At 41.7% G+C, this 21,614-nt stretch overlaps 1 protein-coding gene across 2 annotated transcripts in view; it reads left to right on the top strand.

Moving 5' to 3' along the window:
* Positions 1–207: 207 nt before the first annotated feature.
* PREX2 (phosphatidylinositol-3,4,5-trisphosphate dependent Rac exchange factor 2) overlaps positions 208–21,614 on the top strand; it is a 280,651-nt gene continuing 259,244 nt past the window's right edge. For both annotated transcript variants that reach the window (XM_054020338.1, XM_054020337.1), the window contains exon 1: positions 208–671. In XM_054020338.1, the coding sequence (XP_053876313.1) occupies positions 531–671 (141 nt within the window). In that variant the 5' untranslated portion in view covers positions 208–530. The remainder of the gene's footprint in view (positions 672–21,614) is intronic.

Below are 21,614 nucleotides of genomic sequence, written 5' to 3'. Positions count from 1 at the left end.
CCTCAGACTAAAGCGCACAGCGTGTGTGTGAAACAGGCAGTTGCTGGCACGCAATCTTTCCCAAGGTTGTGCTTCCTTTCCTTTTTCCTGAGATTTGGCGCAGGGGGAAGGGGTCGAAGTCACATGGACACAAAGCTTTTGATTAATGTCCAAGCTGCCTGGGCTGCTGCTGAAGCCTTCCAATCTCGCAGTCACACAGAGCGCTCGGAGAGCAGGAGCCAGTGACCACTCATTTCCTACAGGCTGTGCCCTCTTCCTTACTGGAAAAGAAGACACGCATTTGTATTGCTTTGCTCCTCTGGCTCTCAAAGCACTTCTTGAGCAGTGGAAGTGCGAGCGAGAGAGACTGGTTAACAGCCTGCAAGCCACGGAAGACCAGCCCCCCGCTATGTAACTGAGTGGGGTCTTTTGTTGCCCCATCTGAACTTTGCTAGAGAAAACACCGAGGCAGCTTTTCCTATTGGTGGCTGCAAACAGCAGAGGAGCTGGGAGAAGCAGGAGCTGGGAGCGAGGCTTCGCTTTGGGGAACAATGACAGAAGAAAGCAAAGGGGAAGGGAAAGGGGAAAGCGGGAAGGACCTGGAGAAACAGCTTCGCCTCAGGGTGTGCGTTTTGAACGAGCTTCTGAAGACTGAGCGGGACTATGTGGGCACTTTGGAGTTCCTGGTGTCGGTGAGTTAAGTTTCACGAAGCTGGGTTCATTGGTGGCTAATGAAACAACAAGTGACTTGTTGAACAGGAACAACACCCCCTTCCCGCCCTCACAGGTTTACCAAGGGGGGGGGGGGGCGCAACACCAAGGAATTGGGGTTGTCGCGTGTGGGGGAGAGGGCGAGAGACCCAAACAAACGCGCTCGGAGGCAGAGCCGGGTGAAATACTTTTCTCTGAGTCAATCAGTTTATTGCAAGTAGCTGTTGTTTTGCTGTTGCTTTAAAGAGACTGAAGCGAAGTGGCTTGTAAATGGCTGGCCCTAGGTGCGCTTTTGCAGGGAATTTACCACGAGACAAACAATTAATCTGGGACTGGCACCCAAGAACAGAGTACAGTGAGATTCAGGTACACTTTGTTCAACGATCTTTTCAGTCTTCGCTCGTTATCCAGAGAGCAGCGCAGTGCAGTCCTTTTACTTACCCCCCACCAGAATACTATGTTTCAAGGGTTATTGTAACAGAAAGAGCCAAGGGGGGTTCTGATCTACAGCAGCTGTTGAGTATTAAAGCCACATGTGGCATTCACCCCTTCCTCTACCCCCATATTCTCCAATTTAAACCAGGCTTTGTAATGTAGTGGTTGGATGGAGAGTTGAAGGAACGGTTATTTTTTTTTTTAAAAGCATCTTAGAATATGTTGCAGCAGTAAGTTTTAGCTTCATTCTGTGTCTTAAAATCAGTGTTAACAACATGATTTATTGTTAGGTTCAAATCAGGTAGTTGCAGAAACTTTTGCTTTCTGATGAAGTTATCCTCTGGTAGAGCCAAAGAAAGTACTATTTCCACTATGGAATGATAAGACAAACATCATAACATTTCTTCCCATTTGCACCAGCATCAACAGCATCACTTTAAGGCCTCTTTGGGATAAACAAATCTCAAGTCATCGGCTTAGTTTTGCAGAGGGTCTTCCATAATAGCCCTGACATTCTTTTCTCTCCTCCCCCATCCCCTCTGAAGGGGCAATCTTTCAAACAGCAAACTTCCTGCTTTGTTTTTTTGAGATCTCTGAACTTTCTGCTTATTATCATGGCAAAGGAAATTCTCAACTTTGGCTGTGACAAGGAGAATAAAAGCACAGATAGTGGAGTGAAATAAGATCTACAGAGTAGCCTTTTTGTCCATTTGTTTATGTAAAATGATCAGTGGTCCAATGTATTTTGCTTTTATATTTGAATATTAAAAAAAGAGAGAAAGTGGTAGTAAAATTGTATTATACTATGCTTCCATTTAGCAACCATGCTGTGCTTATTGGCACAAATATTGATTTTGAAGTGACTTTGTCCAAGATTTGGTTTTCAGCTCTATATTTAATCTACCTCACAATAATTATAATGTTTACATTTTCACAAGTGACTGGTTATTTGGGATACTCAATCTTTGGGTATCCAACTTGAGACTCCTTATAGGGTTTTGGTTTTCAAAGAGTGGATTCAGTTCCTCCCCTGCCTGATGTGGAGGAAGGATTTGATGTTGGGCCTTCTCACTTCCAGGAGGGTGCCCTAACCACTGGACTATGGGGTATTCTGGGACAAGTTTCTTACATTGAAGCAGTTCCAGAATGTATAAATTATTAAATATCCATTGGAGGAGGGGGAATGGAATCTGGGTCTCTATATACAGTGGACCAGCTTCAAAAGAAGTGATTGAGAGATACCTTCCCCAAAATACCCCATAGCCTGGTGGTTAGAACACCCTCCTGAGAGGAGGGAGGTACAACTTCAAATCTCTGCTCCTCATCAGGAAGAGGTGGGAATTGAACCGTGGTCTGTGTGCTAACCAATGGACTAAAAGTTATAAAGGGGACAAGTTTCAGAGTAACAGCCGTGTTAGTCTGTATCCGCAAAAAGAAGAACAGGAGTACTTGTGGCACCTTAGAGACTAACAAATTTATTAGAGCATAAGCTTTCGTGGACTACAGCATCCGAAGAAGTGGGCTGTAGTCCACGAAAGCTTATGCTCTAATAAATTTGTTAGTCTCTAAGGTGCCACAAGTACTCCTGTTTTTATAAAGGGGACAGTAGCTTCAATTTCTTCTGTGTTTTTTGCAAAAAAGGGATTAGGTGCCTATTTCCAGGAGAGGGTTCATGACTGAGAATAGGTGCCTCCCTCTGACCCAGACTTAGGTGCCTAACTCCCTTTGAGGGGTAGGGCTTAGGCCACACCCCACTCATATATATTTCCTATTGGTTAGCTTAGGCAGCTCTCTGCTCAGCATGCTGGCCTTTGTGGATCCCATTTTTTGGTGCCTCTCTAGATACAGAGATCTTGGGCATCTAACCTGGAGCTGTGGATTCCACTGGGTGACATGGCACAAGAACATTAGCCAATGGAAGGCTGAGCACTGTGACACTTAAGACCCTTTGTGGAGCTATCCCTCAGTGCTTTTAAAAATTTTACTGGTTGAAATTAATAGGATCAGAAAATATTTGCCACAACTTGAGATCCGGGCCTATTTTTGTGAGGCCCACAGAATGCAATGTATTATGCTATGTTTGGAGAGGCAACTAGCTACAATTACAAACATTACAACACAAGAGTCCCTGGTGTATATGGCAAGCTAGTGTGACTAGACAAGATGATGCGGAAATTCAAGTTGTTAAGAATGGTCATATTTTCAGATATATTAAATATAGGAAATAAAAAACTAGCTTGGTAAATGAAAAAGGCCAAAATTAATAGGGAAAATTTGTATGAAAAACCTCAGTGAGGCTATTGTGAAGAAGTGGGAACAAAGACATTTAAACCATGAGAAATTACTTGATGGTGTCATTTTTCTCATTTTGAAAGTGAATGCAATGTTAGTGAAAGATTTGGGATTAACAACATTGAAGATTAGAGTCCTTTGTTTATCTGTAGAACTGGTTCAGGTCTGGGGTGGTTTCCCTGTACTACCCTGTCAATGGACTTCAATCAGGGACCCTCACTTAGGATAAGAGGGTAATTTGTTCTCCAGGCCCATTCAATCCTTGGAATTTTTGCTAAAACTGTCAAAAAGTTTATCAACTGTGCAGATGTTTTTTATGCTATTTGCATGCCCATCAGGGGCGGCTCTATGTATTTTGCTGCCCCAAGCACGGCAGTGAGGCAGCCTTCAGCGGCATGCCTGCGGGAGGTCCACCGGTCCCGTGCCTTTGGCATACTTGCCGCTGAAGCTGCGGGACTGGCAGACCTCCAGCAGGCAAGCTGCCGAAGGCTGCCTGACTCCCGCTCTCACGGCAACCGGCAGGGCGCCCCCTGTGGCTTGCTGCCCCAGGCATGCACTTGGTGCGCTGGTACCTGGAGCCGCCCCTGATGCCCATTACAAACTAGACCGAGGTTACTATCTCTTGGTATAGGCACTGTGGTGGTGCTCATCATTGTGGTATCTGATCACTATTTCACACAGGCTACTGTGTCAGTCAGTACTAACTTTCAGTCACTATCAATTTGGGCTAGATTCCGAGAGGTAAAAGACTCCATACCCCATTTTACCAGCTGCCTGATAACATTTTTTTGTTAACATTCATTGCATATGATTCTGAACAAGTTCCGTTAGGAATAACAATGTCAATATAATTCCAATACTGGAAATTAAATTAAAATATTCAACATCTATGTGGTCATGATGGTGATTTTTTTTTTTAACATTTTTGGCGAGCTGACCTATAAAATATTCAAGAAGAAATTTTCATGTGGCCATTCTATAACTTTTTAATCAAATGTGCCCTGTTAAGGAGTGATAACACAAGATGATTTGAGCAGCAATGTGATTATAAGGGGGAATGACTGGAATTCTGTACCTGTTATTATAAATCATAGTTCCTGACTCAGGAGGAATAGGTAAAAGAAATGGACAATAGATAACACGGGATTGGGTTTGTGTGGGGAAATAACATAAATCATAATAGATTTATCAGTCCTAACGTAAAATTCCTTCTAATGTTAAAAGTAAAAACCTGAAAGTCTGAAGACATTGACACACATGCTTCTTCAAGACCTAGTGAAGTAATTGGACTATATACAATAAGTAGGGCCCTACCAAATTCATGGTCCATTTTGGTCAATTTTACAGTCATAGGACTTTTAAAATAGTTTCACAGTTCCAGATGTTTATATCTGAAATTTCACGGTGTTGAAACCGTGGGGGTCCCAACCCAAAAGGAGATTGTGGGGGTTGCAAGGCTATTGTAGGGGGGTTGTGGGATTGCCACCCTTGCTGCACTGCTTTCAGGGTTGGGCAGCCAGAGAGCAGCGGCTGCTGGCTGGGTGCCCAGCTCTAAAGCCAGCATTACCGCCAGCAACAGCGCAGAAGTGAATATTGCAGGGTATGGACAGTGGATTACCATATGTCCTGGTTTTCACGGCAGCCTCTGCCTGGGTCAGCGTTTGACAGCTGGGGTCCTAGCCTCCTGCTCGGGTTAGGGGCTGACAGCCACCCTCACTTCTGTGCTGCCTTCAGAGCTGGGCTCCCAGCCAGGATCCATGGAGCTTCCTGCAGCTGTGGAAGGTTCCTGGAGGTGGGTCTGACCCAGCTCTGGGAGCAGCCCCCGCAGGGGAAGAGGAAGTCCCATCCCTCCCCAGCCCAGGCTGGGACTAGCAGCTGGAGCCTGGCGCATGGTAGGAGCCCTTGGCTGGAGCGCTTCCAGTCCTTCCCCTCCCCTACAGTAGCCAGATTTTACAGTCTGTGACGTGGTTTTCATGGCCATGAATTTGGTAGGACTCTAACAATAAGGCACTGTAGTCTTAGTATGTATCTGAATTGTAAAATTCTGCTTGCCCATTCACTGAGAATATTTTGGTTAGATAAATAAAATACCTTTCTCTCTGTCATTCCTCATTCATCATTGTCATCATGGTAAGGAAGGGCAAGAAGACTTTTTGTCTGGGTTGGTAAATTTGTATCACAGTTTTGCCAGGCTGGTGTGTATATTAAGTGAAATACAGCAGAGGTATGTCAAGTTGGGTAAATACTTTCATTACTGAATTGGGCATTGCTGTCACATCTATATGTGATTTCTCATACCTGCCTATTTTTGGTGTTTTTAGCCTACACACATCTCTGAGAGGGCCAGATTATATTAAAATTATTCTTTCCTTTTTCTGAGTCTTCTGTGTGACAAACTTTAATAGCATGTCATATATAAATTCAGTTGATACCTAACTAATAACTGGACATTTGGCCCCATTTCAGATAGGTACTTAAGCACTTGCATAACTTTAAGCATACAAGTAGTCTGATTGCCATGAATAGGGCTAGACATACACTTAAAGTTATGCATGTGCTTATGTATCTGACTGAAACATGGCCTTTATTGTTAGAATATTTCATTCTCGCATTTGGAGTTTGAATTGGATGCCAATATTCATTTGTTGTTATAGGAAAGTTAAGTTAGTGTAACTAAAGAACACTAATAAATACAGCTAACATTACTGCAAACAATAAACGTTGTTATCATCTAAGGCACTAAAGCATTTTTAAAGGACATCGTGTTTCTATAGCTAAAGAATACTTTGAATTACTTGAAGTTTCTGAGTACTACGTCACCAGCCAATTGGCATTCGGAGTTCTCCAACACTTGGAAGTACAGCACTTTATTTTGCTAATCATGCCATTTCATACAGCTCAAAGAACATTAGAGAATCCTGACTTTTCCAATGAAAGGGAAGACTGTATTTAAAATCTATAAACTACACTTTCCATGAAACCCCGCCCTTCTGGGTGTGGGGGTGGAGGGAAGATTAGTCACTATTCTGGAGGGGAAAAAATAGGAATGATATTTAATATAATGTCATTGGGAGTTATGGTAATGGTGCTTTTTTATTAACTTTTGTGGCTTCATCAGTGTTAACATTGGTCATGAGATGACATTTTAGAAAATACAATAGATACCCTTAATTGTCTGTGTTCATTTATATATGATACACTATGTAAAACTAAAATTGCATCTTTTGCTTTAAATATAGAACAGTAAGCTAACTAGATCTAAACTGAATAGGCTTTTTTGGAATGACTTTTCAGGACCCATGTTCCCATGGGCCCCAAACAGCTCCTTTTGGAGTCCAGCAGTGCTTCTCTACACATTAGCCAAAGGAACAAGTTGAAAAATGCCAGGAGTTCTCTCCCCTGAGGTTTAAGGCTCTGGGTGAAATCCTGGTCCCATTGGTGTCAATAGCAAAACTCCCATTGACTTCAGTGGGGCAGGGTTTCACCCTCTGTGTTTCTAGCAATGAGGAGCTTGGAGACTGAAATGAGATTCCCCGAACGGTAATGCTGCAGAGTGCCATAAGCTTCCTGGGCCTCTCACCCACAAGTTGCTTCTGAAATACTCTTTTACAGTTGTCGTTTGGTACAAATTTGCTAGGAAAAATATTAATCAATTACTATAATAATTAGTGACTTCATAATAGTATGTATAATTGCATTTATATTTTATAAAAGGTTTTTGAATGAATGGAAGGGAAGGATTTTGGCTGGCTGCATTTTTTTGATAAGATTATGTGATTTCCTTTTCCTCTCCTCAGTTTAACTCCCCCCTCTCACAAATTCTATGGCTGCTACATGATAAAAAGTCAAAAGGAAGTGCAAACACAATTACCATAGAAAGTCAGCATCTTTTTCCATTCACTTCCAGTTTCTGCTGTTTTTTAACTTGTCTAGGCATTACAAAGTGAGGAAAAACCTGAATGTGTTATGCTATTCTTAGTCAGGCAAAATTAAATATCAACAGCACCACCTGTGGCCTTTATTAAGGTAAACGATAAGCTGTATTAAAAGTGGTTTATTTATTTCCCCATAAAGGAAAACAGTTGAGATATTTTACAAAGTTTATTGTCAAGAAAGGTGTTTCCTATCTCAACGAGTTAAGGACAAGGTTCACTCCAGGACTGACAATAACAAAAAGGCCAAAGCTTTTAAGGGAGCTGTCTATTAAGTAACTTATTTTGCTTTGAATACACTGGGTTATACTAAACTGTACTCAGTACAGATGTCTCCTATTTTTAATTGGGTTTTCTCCTTGGTCTGTCTTTGCTGTAGACTACTATAAATGCATCTTTGTTGTAATCTGTTTTGGAATGAGAAGGACTGTTGCCCTTGAAAAATTCAAGCCTATCTTCTCTCTGGAAAATGTTAATATGGGGGAGGAAATAAACTGACTGAATTTCTGGCCTGATGGAGAAAGGGAAATTGGATTTGAAAGCCTCAACCTCACAGAATTTGTCTTGGGTATAAGCTGAGCACTGAAAAAGATACAGAGCAAGAGGACAGGAACAGTTAACTGTATACACTTGGCTTCTGGTGCCTTCTGCAATTACGGTGAAGTTTCTTGGTTCAGCTCTCTAAATTGTTACAACCAGGGTGATAGGTGTAGTGTATCTAGATATCTAGCTAGCTTTTTGTGAAGATATTTAGGACTGTATGCTAACTTTTTGTATTTATGCCTATGCATTTTTCCCCATCTGACCTTCAAAATGGCTAGGCAGATTCATAGGCTACACAGTGTTGAGCAAATATTCAAGAATATTCGATATCCAGGAGGAAACTCAAACATAAATATAGAGGGAATTCTTTCCTCTGTGATACATTGGCTCAACAAGTGGAACAACAGGTAATATCTCGTACTTCTATAACAGTTTCCTTTCAAAGATCTCTGAATGTTTTACAGTCATTAATAAATTAAGCCTCAGCAACCTTGCAGATGAGGAAGTTTAGGTTCATGCACCGAGAGATTGTGAATTTGGGTCCCAGAGGAGGTTGGTAGTAGAGCCAAAAATATAACCTAAATATCTTGGTTTGGAGATATCCTATCCTATCTCTTAGAACTGGAAGGGACCTTGAAAGATCATCAAGTCCAGCCCCCTGCCTTCACTAGCAGGACCAAGTACTGATTTTGCCCCAGATCCTTAAGTGGCCCCCTCAAGGACTGAACTCACAACCCTGAGTTTAGCAGGCCAATGCTCAAACCACTGAGCTATCCCTCCCCCTATGCTTTAACTACAAGGCTATCTTTTTTTGTTATGTATATTTGATGCTAAAAAAATGTTTGCCTACTAAAAACATCTCTGAGAGATTGTGTAAGAATAATTTTTCAAAGCCAGTTTCATTCTGTAGAAATTGTATTGCTACCATAATTCCCTGTAGGCTATTTACAAGCCAAGTTATCCATGATACATCAGTATAGGGGCAGAGCTAAGATTTTAGAGACCGCCGCTGTTCCTGCAATGAAATAATTTGAGGTCGTGACTGAACTCCTTCCTCCACTTTGTGCTCTTGGCAGCCTGGCTTCAATGCATATTGTATGCCAATCTGCTTTGAAGTAGCTCCTGCCTCCAGCTGTCATTGTCAGGTGTGTGGGTGAAGCCTGCTAGGAAACCAGCTCTGCAGGAGCATGAAGTAGAAGTACCGTAGGATTTGTAGCAGGTCATAGCAGAGGTGCAAGAATACTGCTGAAAGGTAAAAGTCAGTTAGCCTTGAAGAGAGCAGATGTGGAAATAGCAGAGAGAACAGGTGTTTTACTCTACACTTGTTTCATTGAGGTACAAGAGTAGCTGGTGGAATGTCTTTCTGAAAATGGCCGATGATAAACCACCTATTCTCTACTCTTTCCATGGAGGCACTTATTAACATTTTAAAGTTGGCTTTGAGCAGAAGTACTCCTGTGATCTATTAGGTTTCCTCTGGATAGATTTTCCTATATTTTAACTTTGAAATGAGTATTTTGCAATACTCATACTTGACGTTTACATGCTTCATATGTTTAAATGAAATTTTGCCTTGTAATAATAGCTGAAGAACAAGGCCAACACTACTTGCTCAACTAATTTATGTTAAAGGCACTTTATATTTTATTCCTCCTAAAGATATTGATGGCATATTGGACTGTTCAAACAGAATCATAATCAAGCATAAATCAGTAAACAAGAATTTACATTTGTATTTCCCATTTTTTATCAGAAATAATCTTTGAAGTTTAAATGTGGAAGTTGTATGTCTGAAACAAGAAGCAAAGTAGACTGTATATAACTTCTCTAGATAAAAATACCAGATAAGAAATTAATGTGCTTAGGAAATGCTCAACATATAAACATACAGTAACTATTGAATGATTCATTGGTTTGTATTCTTGTCCGATAAATATTCTAAATTTGACCTTATATTATTGTAATGATCATAATGAGACTCAGAAAAATGGAACGTGAAAAATATTTTTTCTCACTGCACACATTTTTTAGGATTTTCTCAGTTTCTTGTGTAAACCCAGGGAGCCATGTTTTACCTCTTAATTTGGTCCTCACTGTGGCCTTCTCATAAATTAGGTACTAAAAATGCAAAGCTATTTCATTAAAATTAAATATTGTAAAATGAAGCTGCTGATTTTTTGGACCCCATACAGTTGAGTAACAACACTGGAATATTGCTTCACTATATTATTTGGTTTATTTAAGATTTACCTTACCTAAGTAATGTAAACATACTGCTGATCAAATGGCTAGAAGAAGTGGCACACCTCACATAGATTCATAGATTCATAGATTATAGGACTGGAAGGGACCTCGAGAGGTCATCGAGTCCAGTCCCCTGCCCGCATGGCAGGACCAAATACTGTCTAGACCATCCCTGATAGACATTTATCTAACCTACTCTTAAATATCTCCAGAGACGGAGATTCCACAACCTCCCTAGGCAATTTGTTCCAGTGTTTAACCACCCTGACAGTTAGGAACTTTTTCCTAATGTCCAACCTAGACCTCCCTTGCTGCAGTTTAAACCCATTGTTTCTGGTTCTATTCTTAGAGGCTAAGGTGAACAAGTTCTCTCCCTCCTCCTTATGACACCCTTTTAGATACCTGAAAACTGCTATCATGTCCCCTCTCAGTCTTCTCTTTTCCAAACTAAACAAACCCAGTTCTTTCAGCCTTCCTTCATAGGTCATGTTCTCAAGACCTTTAATCATTCTTGTTGCTCTTCTTTGGACCCTTTCCAATTTCTCCACATCTTTTTTAAAATGCGGTGCCCAGAACTGGACACAATACTCCAGCTGAGGCCTAACCAGAGCAGAGTAGAGCGGAAGAATGACTTCTCGTGTCTTGCTCACAACACACCTGTTAATGCATCCCAGAATCATGTTTGCTTTTTTTGCAACAGCATCACACTGTTGACTCATATTTAGCTTGTGGTCCACTATAACCCCTAGATCCCTTTCTGCCGTACTCCTTCCTAGACAGTCTTTTCCCATTCTGTATGTGTGAAATTGATTTTTCCTTCCTAAGTGGAGCACTTTGCATTTGTCTTTGTTAAACTTCATCCTGTTTACCTCAGCCCATTTCTCCAATTTGTCCAGATCATTTTGAATTATGACCCTGTCCTCCAAAGTAGTTGCAATCCCTCCCAGTTTGGTACCATCCGCAAACTTAATAAGCGTACTTTCTATGCCAATATCTAAGTCGTTGATGAAGATATTGAACAGAGCCGGTCCCAATACAGACCCCATGCTTTATGACACTATTCTAGAGATCTGTAATTTCTCAGCATTGTAAAAAGGGGCAGTTATAAGGATAGCAATTACATATGAGATTTTAATGTGGGAGAAAGCAACTGAAGATCAACACTGTACAAAGTATCCTTTCATTAGAAGGTCATTACAAAGGACCTCATGGGGTAGAAGGAAGGGTAATTGTGGCTCATATCTGAAATGTTACAGGAATTGGTATAGTTGTGTGTCTTGTCAGCTTGAATTGGATCATAAAACATTTAATGCTGTTTAGTTCCTGTTTACGCCATGTAAAAAGATATTTTCTGAGACCCCTTTAAAGCATGAAGAAAATTGACGTGTTCCAGTTTTTCATAAGATGTCTCTATAGAAATGGTCATCTTAAACAAATTTACACCAATAGATACTTCTTTCCACTACAAGTAAAAATGCGTTTTGGCCTTTTTCTCTTGCAGCTTCATAACACACAAAGTTGAAAGCACAAATATTAATTTTTGGCACATCCAAATTTGACCTGGCTCGCCCTGCAAACAAAAAATCATCCAAATAATGCACCACTTGGGGTATGAATTAATCGGTATGTCCCTGGGGGTCTTCTTGGGGACCAACTCCAGGGGGGAAACTCTCAAATGTGCTAGAGGCAATTGAGTAAATAGCCCCGCTATCCTGCCCTCCTTTAATTCTTGTGCAGTCGTTTTTGAACAATATGTCCCATCCCAGCTACTGACTTTAAATTTTTTGACATCAAATGAATTCTATTTCCTACAACAGGGATCCGAAATCCTGCTGTAAACCCCTCCCACAAATATGCCCCATCTGCCCTGTTAGGGGAATCCCATAGGAGAATCCTTAACACATCTAGCCTAGCTGGTTTTGGAGCCCATGCCCATTGCACCACCCCCAGCTTGTCCCCCTCCCCAGCTTGTGCTCCGTGTCCCAGACTCTGTTCTACCCATGGCAAACCTGCGGTTGACACTTGCGCCACCCCCATTCCTGTTTCCTCCCAGTGGTCTTCCCTTTCTGCTCTGGCAAGAACGGGCTGAATGGGTCCCAAAACATGTCTTGCAAACATGCCTATATCTACAGGTGTTGTGAAAACAACCACCATCATTAAATGCCCAGCAAATATTATTACATGCCTGGGGTCCCTCCCAAGCTTGCTGCGGTATGAACAAACCACTGTCTGTGTGCCCTTGTTGTCATCCACTCCAACCACAGTGTGTGATGAGGTATGTCCCACCTTATCCCAATTTGCGTTGCTGCCCTGAATCAAAACTGCTCATCATAATTAAACCAGGACATGCCCCCAAACATATTGTGTGCCTGCCTAATTATATCCATATACTTAACAAAGGCAGGGCACCTTTCTGGGTAGGCCTGTACTATAACACCCGCATAGATTCCCATGTTCTAGGCACCCTTGGTCTCTTGGGTAGCTTGCTGTTTTGCTTGCCTTGCCCATGTTTACTGCCTGTCAACACCTCCCTGTACAATAGGGGTAATATATCCACATATTCACCTCTCAGGATTTTATCTTTAGTTGTACTGAGTAGGTGAACTCCCGTTGGGTCAGCCACCCTGGCATAACTGTACTCAGGACTGCATGGAGGGAGTTCCGCAGAGCCCTCTCCCCCATACTCCCCCCGGGAGTCTCTACTCTGTCCCAGGAGGTTACCTGCCCTGATGGCTGATGAGTCCCCATGTGCCCAGGAGGCTCCCTTGCCGGGGGCCTGCCCCTGTCCTGCTGCCCAAACTTGAGCCCATGCTGGGCCTGCCCTGTCGCTCTGTGCAGACCCCTCACACCTAGCTGCCTGAAGCTGCTGTAGTAAATGCAAATTAGCTTGCAGCAGCTGTGTAATAGCATCAGTGCCCACACTGAAGGTGCCGCCCCTAGGTGAGTCTGCCCAAGCTTCTGCACCTCCCACTCCTGGGCCCAGAGTATTTACTACACTGATAGGCTCACTCCTGTCCCCCTCAGGTGAACCCACTGAGTGACTGGTTGAGCACAGTCCCTGCACCTCACTGTGGCCCCTGCAACTGCCACCCCTTCCCAGGCTGGAAGGCCAGATACCACCTCTGCCTCCCATCCCCCCAACCTCTGTGTGGTTTAGATCAGACTCACCCCTGGGATCAGCATTACCGCCATCCCTTGTGTTCAGTGGAAGAGAACTTCCTGGTTCTAGGTGACCTTGTGCCCTTTAGAAGCGCTGTAATGCTGTAGAGAAAACCTCAGAAACCACTTCACTGGCCATTTGCTGCACAGCTCCGCTGACTACCCCATTAATCCACACTGCCTGCCCACCTGTATGCGTGGATGCTTCCCCTCGGTCCTTTCCCTCCCTCAGTTCATGAGGCTGCCCTGGGTTATGCCTTGGGTTATTAAACACATCGCCCAGGGCATTAGTAGCTCCCGTACTTGTGAGCAGCTGCTGCTCCTGCTGCAATACTGTCTCCCTTGGGTCTCCTTCCAGCCCTTGGGCTCCATGGGGACTGCCCTGTGCTGCAGCTGCTGCCTCTTCTTGTCCCCTTTACAACAAAGGTACAGGCACCTGAGCAGCAAACAGCTCTCTGCAGGGGCGGCTCCAGCGTTTTTGCCGCCCCAAGCGGCGAAAAAAAAAAAAAAAAAAAAAAAGAAGCCACGGTCGGCGGCACTTTGGCGGCAGCTCTACTGCTGCCGCTTCATTCTTCGGCAGCAGGTCCTTCCCTCCGAGAGGGATTGAGGGACCCGCTGCTGAATTGCCACCGAAGAGCCGGATGTGCCTCCCCTTTCCATTGGCTTCCCCAAGCACCTGCTTGCTGCACTGGTGCCTGGAGCTGGCCCTGGCTCTCTGGTACGTGAAACAGTTAAATTCCCTTCCCCTTCCCATGAGCTTTGATTGTTTCAGATGCTGAGAGCCTGAAGCCGCGCTGTCTCCTGACTGCAGTAGATTCTGAGCTTTACTTACTAACTCACCCCCCCATATGTCCTACCTGTAATTTTCCTCTGCTGCCCTTCCCTGCCCCCAGGGCTGGGGGGAAACAGCCCCCTGTTTTCCCAAGCTCACCCTTCTCCGTGCCCCTGGAGCCATGCTGCTTAAAAAATCCTGATTGCTGCTTCCCTGGAGACAAGCTGGTTTCCTTGCAGTGCGCCTGGAGCAAAGACGCTTGCCCCACCCAGGTTTCGTACCTTTATGCACATTCCTGGATGGGGGTGGAGGAAGAGTCACTACTGCAAAGCTGACCACTGAGCACCCTTTTTTTTACAGCAGTTTCTGACCTCCTCCCCCCCCCCCACCCAAAAGCAGAGCTGCCCTTCCTTGGGTAAGCCCCAGACAAATTCTGCCCCAGAAGAAAAGTTACTTTCAAAGACTCTGCTGGGAAATTGAAGCTCAGAGATGGGGCCATAGTCAGCATCAGAACCAAAGGAGGAGTTTAAGAAGATGGTATGGAGAAAAGGCAATTTTAAGAGTTGGGGAAAGTACTAGAGGTAGGCATAATTTACAATGGTCACAGAATATAATAGATAATGTGTGTGAAGAGGCATTACTAAACAATATGCGGGAAAAGGGAGTTGAAAGAAGAGGTCTCGAAGGACTCACTGAAGTCAAGTGTGGGGAGAGAAAAAGGGGAAAATAACAATTAGGAAGAATGTGGGAGGTGTGGAAGTATAGGAGAGCCTGTTTGCATGAAAAAAGAAGGGAAATATCTTCTACTTAGTGGGAAGACAACTGGAAGGAAAAAGACAAGCTGACTGGGTGAAGAAAGGTGGAATGGAAGAGGGAGCAATGATTATCAGCACTAATGGCAACGAGGACGGGTATAAATGTAACTTTGAAGACCAAAATCTAAATGATGAGATTTCCAGATCTTGTTGTATATATGTTGATGGGACATGCGTCCACTGATTTTTAGTGTGTTGAGTTGTGCAGCTGATGGTCCATACCTGTATGCTGGAAGGTTGATGAAAATGTGGATTCTGATTTGGGGAAGAAGTCTAGTTTTAGACCTCCTCTTATACAATCAATTTGTGGTATGTGAAAGTGTTGTTTCTCTTTGCATAAGGATCTTCTGTTCTCATTTCCAGCTATTATACATTGAACTTCATAACCTGCATAATGCTTAGTTCTTGAGAATTATGTTAAAAAGGTGCAATATATAATCCTTCTTTTGAATAATATCAAGTTCTTCAGTAAGGAAAAAATATCTTCTGAAATTAAAACATGTACTGACTTTTGTTAAGAACATTTTGAAAATGAAAGAGGTTGTGGAGTTGTCCATCATCTTCATCATCATACAAGTGGCATTCACAGAGATTCAAGATAATATATTAAAAATCAGAATTAGAGGAAATCTCACAACTACTGTATCTAAGTCAGCTCTAGGCCCTAACGGTAAATATCTTTGGTAGTAAGATTTTGTTGAGTAACAGCAGCAAATAGTATACTATAGCTAAACAAATAATGGGTGTTGTAGAATTGATTGGACATTGTTTAAATGTATTTCATATTCTGTCTTGGAGCATTCTATATTTGTGGCAGAGGTGCGGTAGAGTAGATGAACATGGTCCTGAAAACATAACCTTTTCTTTTCTTTCAAAGATTACTCAATATATGTATATTGTCTCCTTTGAAACTGCATGAGATCCTGTTTATTAAGAATAATGCCTGGAAGTTGGTAATTATAGTCTGACTGTGTTAATTTCGTCCCATATACTGTAAGGCTGTACCCACAGGAAATAGGAAGATTTTTGTCTATTTTTAGTACATTCAGCTATTACAATAGTCAGGCTAGCCTGGAGCAGGAGGTAGGAAACATTCCTGTTTTGATGTTGTGCAGATACTGAAGATTTCTTGGGCTCCGAACAATAGGAAGATCATATTTTCTTCAAACGTACTACGAAGTGCAGAGAGATATTTTCTTTGCTTTCATTGTGTTGAATTACTGTGATCTCTATTGAAAAAGCAAATCCCAGTAGGTAATGGATCACAATTTCTTTCCTTGCTCACATTTCCAGACCACCTTAGCTGTCCTTGTTTCAGTACCTACAAGTCATATAATTTCAGTAGAGAAAGCAGAAACTTTCCTGTTTATTTAAAGTATATATAATACATAAATATCTTGTGAAGGTACTTACAATTTTATGTCATCTATTCACATATCTAGTATCTTACTACTGTGGTTTGCCTGACTCTGTATTATAGGCAAAATCCTGACATCTTCAGAAGGTCTGGGAGAAAGGCTCCAGGGTAGCAGAATATTAAGAGTTCTGTTGCTTATAGAGGAGGGGAAGAAAGGCTGTGCCAGGGGATTTTGTTCCTGATGCAAAGTGTGGAACTATGCTTTCTGTGGCAGTGCTGTGCATATAGGAGACTTGGAGGAGGGGATGGAAGAAAGCCTGTGGATCTGTGCGTTGGGAAATCTGCTGGTCAAATTTTTCCATAATGTAGGAGTGCCAGTTATGTGGATATTACTGCAGTAGTGGCTACAGTGAGACACCTCTGGTTTTACATGGACTAGGGAAGGAGAAAGATTTGGTGCTGAGCACCCTTGCAAATAACCTATGTGTAAGGCCTATTCATTCAGATTTTGGTCCAATATATTTATAAGGACTCTCCTGCCTGTCTCGTTATGAGATAATGAAATATTCAGGTGAGTTGTTTGAACAGCACTAAATACCACAAACCACAGGTTTGAGCAAATCTTTGTATAGCCCGCATAGCAAATGAAAGCATGTATACCTGAAAGACTGAAGAAGGAGAGGATTTACAAATATATTGCCAGACATCAGCAAATCTTAATATATTTTGCATAAGTAAAAACAAAAGTTTGCTTCTCACAGTAACAATGGTGCAGTCAGTCAGACATTTCATTCTATAGGCTGGATGAAGAAACTTTCCTTAACTTTCTAAATTCACAGTTCCTGTTTAAAGATATCAGTAAAAATTCTGGTTTGACTATTCCATTTTATGTTTTTAGCAGTTTATATTTGTAGTCTATTGTAGGATTTTGTATTAACGATCAAGTCAACAATACGTTCACTTGTTACTTATCCAGTTTCTCTAAGTTCTGGCAAATCAGGACATGTGCTTTTCAGTAAACCATATGCTTTCTAAATCCCTCTGCAGAAAACGTCAGTGCAAGTGATTGAGAATTTAGACACACACAAGTCAGGAAATTCAATTCTGTTTTTCATCTCCATTGTACTAGTAAAGATTTTGAAGTTTGGTTTAGATCTGCAACAATTAATTACCTTTATCTAATGATAGATGGTCTTATTTCCTTCGTAGTTCTATTCTGTTGTGTAAATGACATCACAACAGTTATCACACACAGTGTTATCTGAATTTACCTCAAATTTCCCTTAAATTTAGAAAAAAAATTTACTTACCTAAGTGCATGGCGTCTGTTGTCAGATGGTGACACTTAATGACAAACACTATTATGAGTAATAAAATTATTTGTGTGAAATCCTGGCCCCACTGAAATCAATGGGAGTTTTGTTATTGACTTCAGTGGGGCCAGAATTTCACACGCTTTCTGTGATGGTAAAAGGGAATTTGAAAACAATAAGAGAGATACCAGAATTATTACATTAATAGAATTTAGTCTGTATTATATAATTTTTCAAAATGAAAATATTAGTGAATTTGCACACTTGTAAATTTCTCTTAGAACAAAATTAAATAGGTTGGATTTTCCCCAAATACTTATTACAGTATAGAAAATTAAAAATCTAAAATTACAACTTATAATACTACTTAACATACTGTTCATTTGGTATAACATTTTGGATATTTTACTCCTTAGGGAAACTGAAACTTTTAAACTGTTCTTAAGAAATCAAATTTGATCTCTTTCAGTACAGCACATTTACATAAATTTGAAAGCCATATGGAAGAGTTCTGACTCCTGATTGCCAGATTTTTTTTAAATGGAGCATTGAACCTTAAAAAAGTGACATGGAGTATCAAATTAAAGTCATATGGTTTTGAAGTTAGTGGTTTGTTTATGTGGTTCTAAGCTCAGAAGAATTCGGATATATAAAAAGATTAAAGAGCCCTTTCAACAATTGAGTAAACTTAAAATATAAACCAAATACCATCCAATTTTCATCATGGCCCTTTTAGTGGTTGATGCTTTTGTAGATACTCCTGCTTTACACAAATTGTAAAATGCTTTCCCGACTGTCCCTCTTTTTTTCTCAGACATAAACTGTTGCTTTGGAATTCATTTGATGTCACCGTTTACTATTTACAGCTAACCTTTTAATTTCCCCCTTGCCCTAAGTAGATCAACATTTCTCACTACTGCATTCTGCTTGGGGCTTCCCCCGGTCCAGAACATGGACTACTCCACTTCCTGAACCAGGTAGCTCCACCCATAAAGGATGCATCTTTGCATTCAGCCATTTCCTTCACAGAACACACTGCTTTTTCTTTTAAAATAGTCATCTCTTCCCTACCTCCATGGATGCTCCACTTACAGCAGGATTTCAAAGCTGGCAGTTGTAATGGTTCTTCAGAAGTTGTGTAGCAGGTGGTACAGCTCCAGCAGCGCAGACCTCACTACACATCTTGCTGACTGGAGTATTCTCCTGACAGGGAGTGGTCTCTTCAATGGCACTCATCTTGTGTAGTCACCATATAATATTAATAATTAATTAATATTGATATTGTAGTACGGTCTAAAAGCTCCCATTGAACTAGGCATTGTACAAACATGAAAAGAGACAGTTCCTGCTTGGAAGGGATTACACTAGCTAGGTAGCTCAACCTCCATAGGATGGGGCAGGCCTTAGGTGGAGACTCGCCAGAAGATAAAGCCTGATAAAGATAGATGGATGGTCCTCCTCACTGAATTCAACTTTTAAAGAGGCCTACTGGGTTGCTCAGCCCTCCTGGAGTAGTAGGGTGAGGAGGCAATAGGATATACTTTCCTACACTGCATAAGATTTCAGTTCATTGAATTGGATGCAGCTTCCTTCTCCTCCATCCATCTTCAAAGGTAACCAACAGGTTCTTGAGTTCCACAGCTGGCAGTGTGATTCAAAAAGTTCCCTGATGGGGGAATTTTCTTCCCGGCTTTGACCTCAGCCTGATTAGATGGAGCCCACTTCTGAGAGCACAGGAGCTGTCTTTGCTCTTCAGAGCAGGGAGAATACACGCTTATAGGGAATTTATTCTCTCCCCTGTCCCAAGAATAGACCAGGAAGTTTCTACAGGGGACTTGATGCTTTTGTGGAGGCTATGTCCATGGTCCTGGAATACCCATGGTCAGAATGCTCCAAGAAAAAAAGAATTAAATTCACAGAAAAAGGGGCTGTATCCTTCCCCCTGCCATGAGAATGCTGAAGACATAATTCAGGAATAAGGATAAGCAAGATGCTAAACCACTGGCCCTTCCTTAAGTGATGCATAGATTATTTTGACTTTCCCAAGCATTCATACTTCTTTTGTAGTGATTCTTCAGTCATTTGTATGTTGAAAATGTCCAGACTCCCAGGGGAGTGGTCTCTCTCTTGCTGAAGGAAGTTAGTAGACACTTTTGCAAGAATCACAACATGGTCTCCACCTATATCTTGGTCATTTTGGCCATAATGCTTTGTTTAAAAGATTAGGAATATGGCTGCATGCCCCTATGGTCTCTGATATTTCTATTACTACTACTTGGATCTTGTTATCAGTGTTTCTTATCACACAAAATGAAGAATTCTGTGACAGCACATGTAGTATACTAAATTCCCAACTCAGCAGGGCTGAACTGCAACTTCCTTCATTGGGGAAAAACTGGCTAACAAGGCTGTGAACCAAGGCTTGAAGAATCTGTTTGATGAAAAGAACTCTCTCCGTGTGAATATAATTCCTTTTGAAGTAGGACAGAGGAGGCTTTCATAGCAAGTTGCTGTTTCTGTTCAGAGTTTCATAAGTTCTTCCACCCAAAATCCTAGGAACATGAACAAGTCAGCAGACGCATCAAAGCAGACAAAAGAAACTTCTGATGCCAAAAGCTGTACTCTTCTCTTCCTTCTCCTTCCAAGGGAGGCAGGCATGGGCACTTCAGACATCAGTGAGGGAGGTTGCAGGTACTGATGAATGCTGTCTCTGACCTTGTGAGGCTATTTTGTGGGGTGTGAAGTAACAGTACATGGACACAGGTGCATACCCTTTCCCCTTTTTTGCATACACCAGGAAATTCAAGTAATGACCAAGTGCCTGCTTTGTCTCCCCAAATCTCAATGGTTTCAGAGCTAGAGTGGTTCTTGGGCATTTACTTGCTGCTATTTTTAATATCCAAGAAAGCTGGAGGTGGCTCAACATAGATGTTCATCTTAGAAAAGAGACACCTAAAGGGGAATATGATAAAGGTCTATAAAATCATGAGTGGTATGGAGAAAGTGAATAAGGAAGTGTTATTTATCCCTTCACATGACGCAGGAACCAGGAATCACCAATGATATTAATAGGCAGCAGGTTTAAAACAAACATAAGGAGTATTTCTTCACCAACCACACAGTCAACCCATGGAACTCATTGCCATAAGATGTTGTGATGGCCAAAAGTATAACTGGGTTCAAAAAAGAATTAGATAAATTAATGGAGGATAGGTCTATCAATAGCTATTAGCCAAGATGGTCAGGGATGCAACCCCACACTCTGGGTGTCCTTAAACCTTCAACTGCCAGAAGCCTGGGACTGGATGACAGGGGATGGATCACTCAAAATTGCTTGTCTGTTTATTCCTTCTGAAGCATCTAGCACTGGCCACTGTCAAATTACAGGATATTGGGCTAGATCCGTGGTTTTCATCTTATGGTTTGCAGACCCCTGCGAGATCTAAGATTTCCAAAAGGGTCCACACCTCCATGTGAAATTTTTTAGGGGTCTGCAAATGAAAAAAAGTTGAAAACCACTAGGCTAGATGGACCAGTATGGCTGTTCTTATGTTCTTAACAATAAGCAGTTCAAAGTGTTTATGTCACAGGACTATGAGATCTGGGTTCTGTTCCTAGCAATGTTACAGGCTACTTGTGTACCTTGGGCAATTTATTTAACTTCTCTCTCTGTTTCTTGATCTGTTAAATGGAGATAACACATTGTAAGTGTCCTGTAAGATTTAATTTATTAATGACTTTAAAGTGCTTTGAGCTTCTTAGATCAAACAGCAGAATATTATCATTTATGGGATAAATGAAGCTGTCAGTGCTCAATAAATAATAATATTAAAAGTGAGTGAGCTGTGTCTTATGAAAGTGCAGATTACTGGAACTTGACAGAAAATTGTCTGGCTGACATTCATAAACAGTATGATTAGCCCAGTAGGCAGTTAGCTCACAAAGGCAGTGCAATTGGAGTACTCTACACCAGTGCTTCTCAAAGCCGGTAAAACTCCAGTTATCTTAAACAAAGCATATTTTATTGCAGGGCTTTGGAGCAGAGCTCGGAGCTGGAGTGCG

The sequence above is a fragment of the Malaclemys terrapin genome, chromosome 2 (genome assembly GCF_027887155.1).
Source record: "Malaclemys terrapin pileata isolate rMalTer1 chromosome 2, rMalTer1.hap1, whole genome shotgun sequence".
Lineage (NCBI taxonomy): Eukaryota > Metazoa > Chordata > Testudines > Emydidae > Malaclemys > Malaclemys terrapin.
The sequence above is the reverse complement of the archived record's forward strand: the minus strand, read 5'-3'. Positions and strand labels throughout refer to the sequence as shown.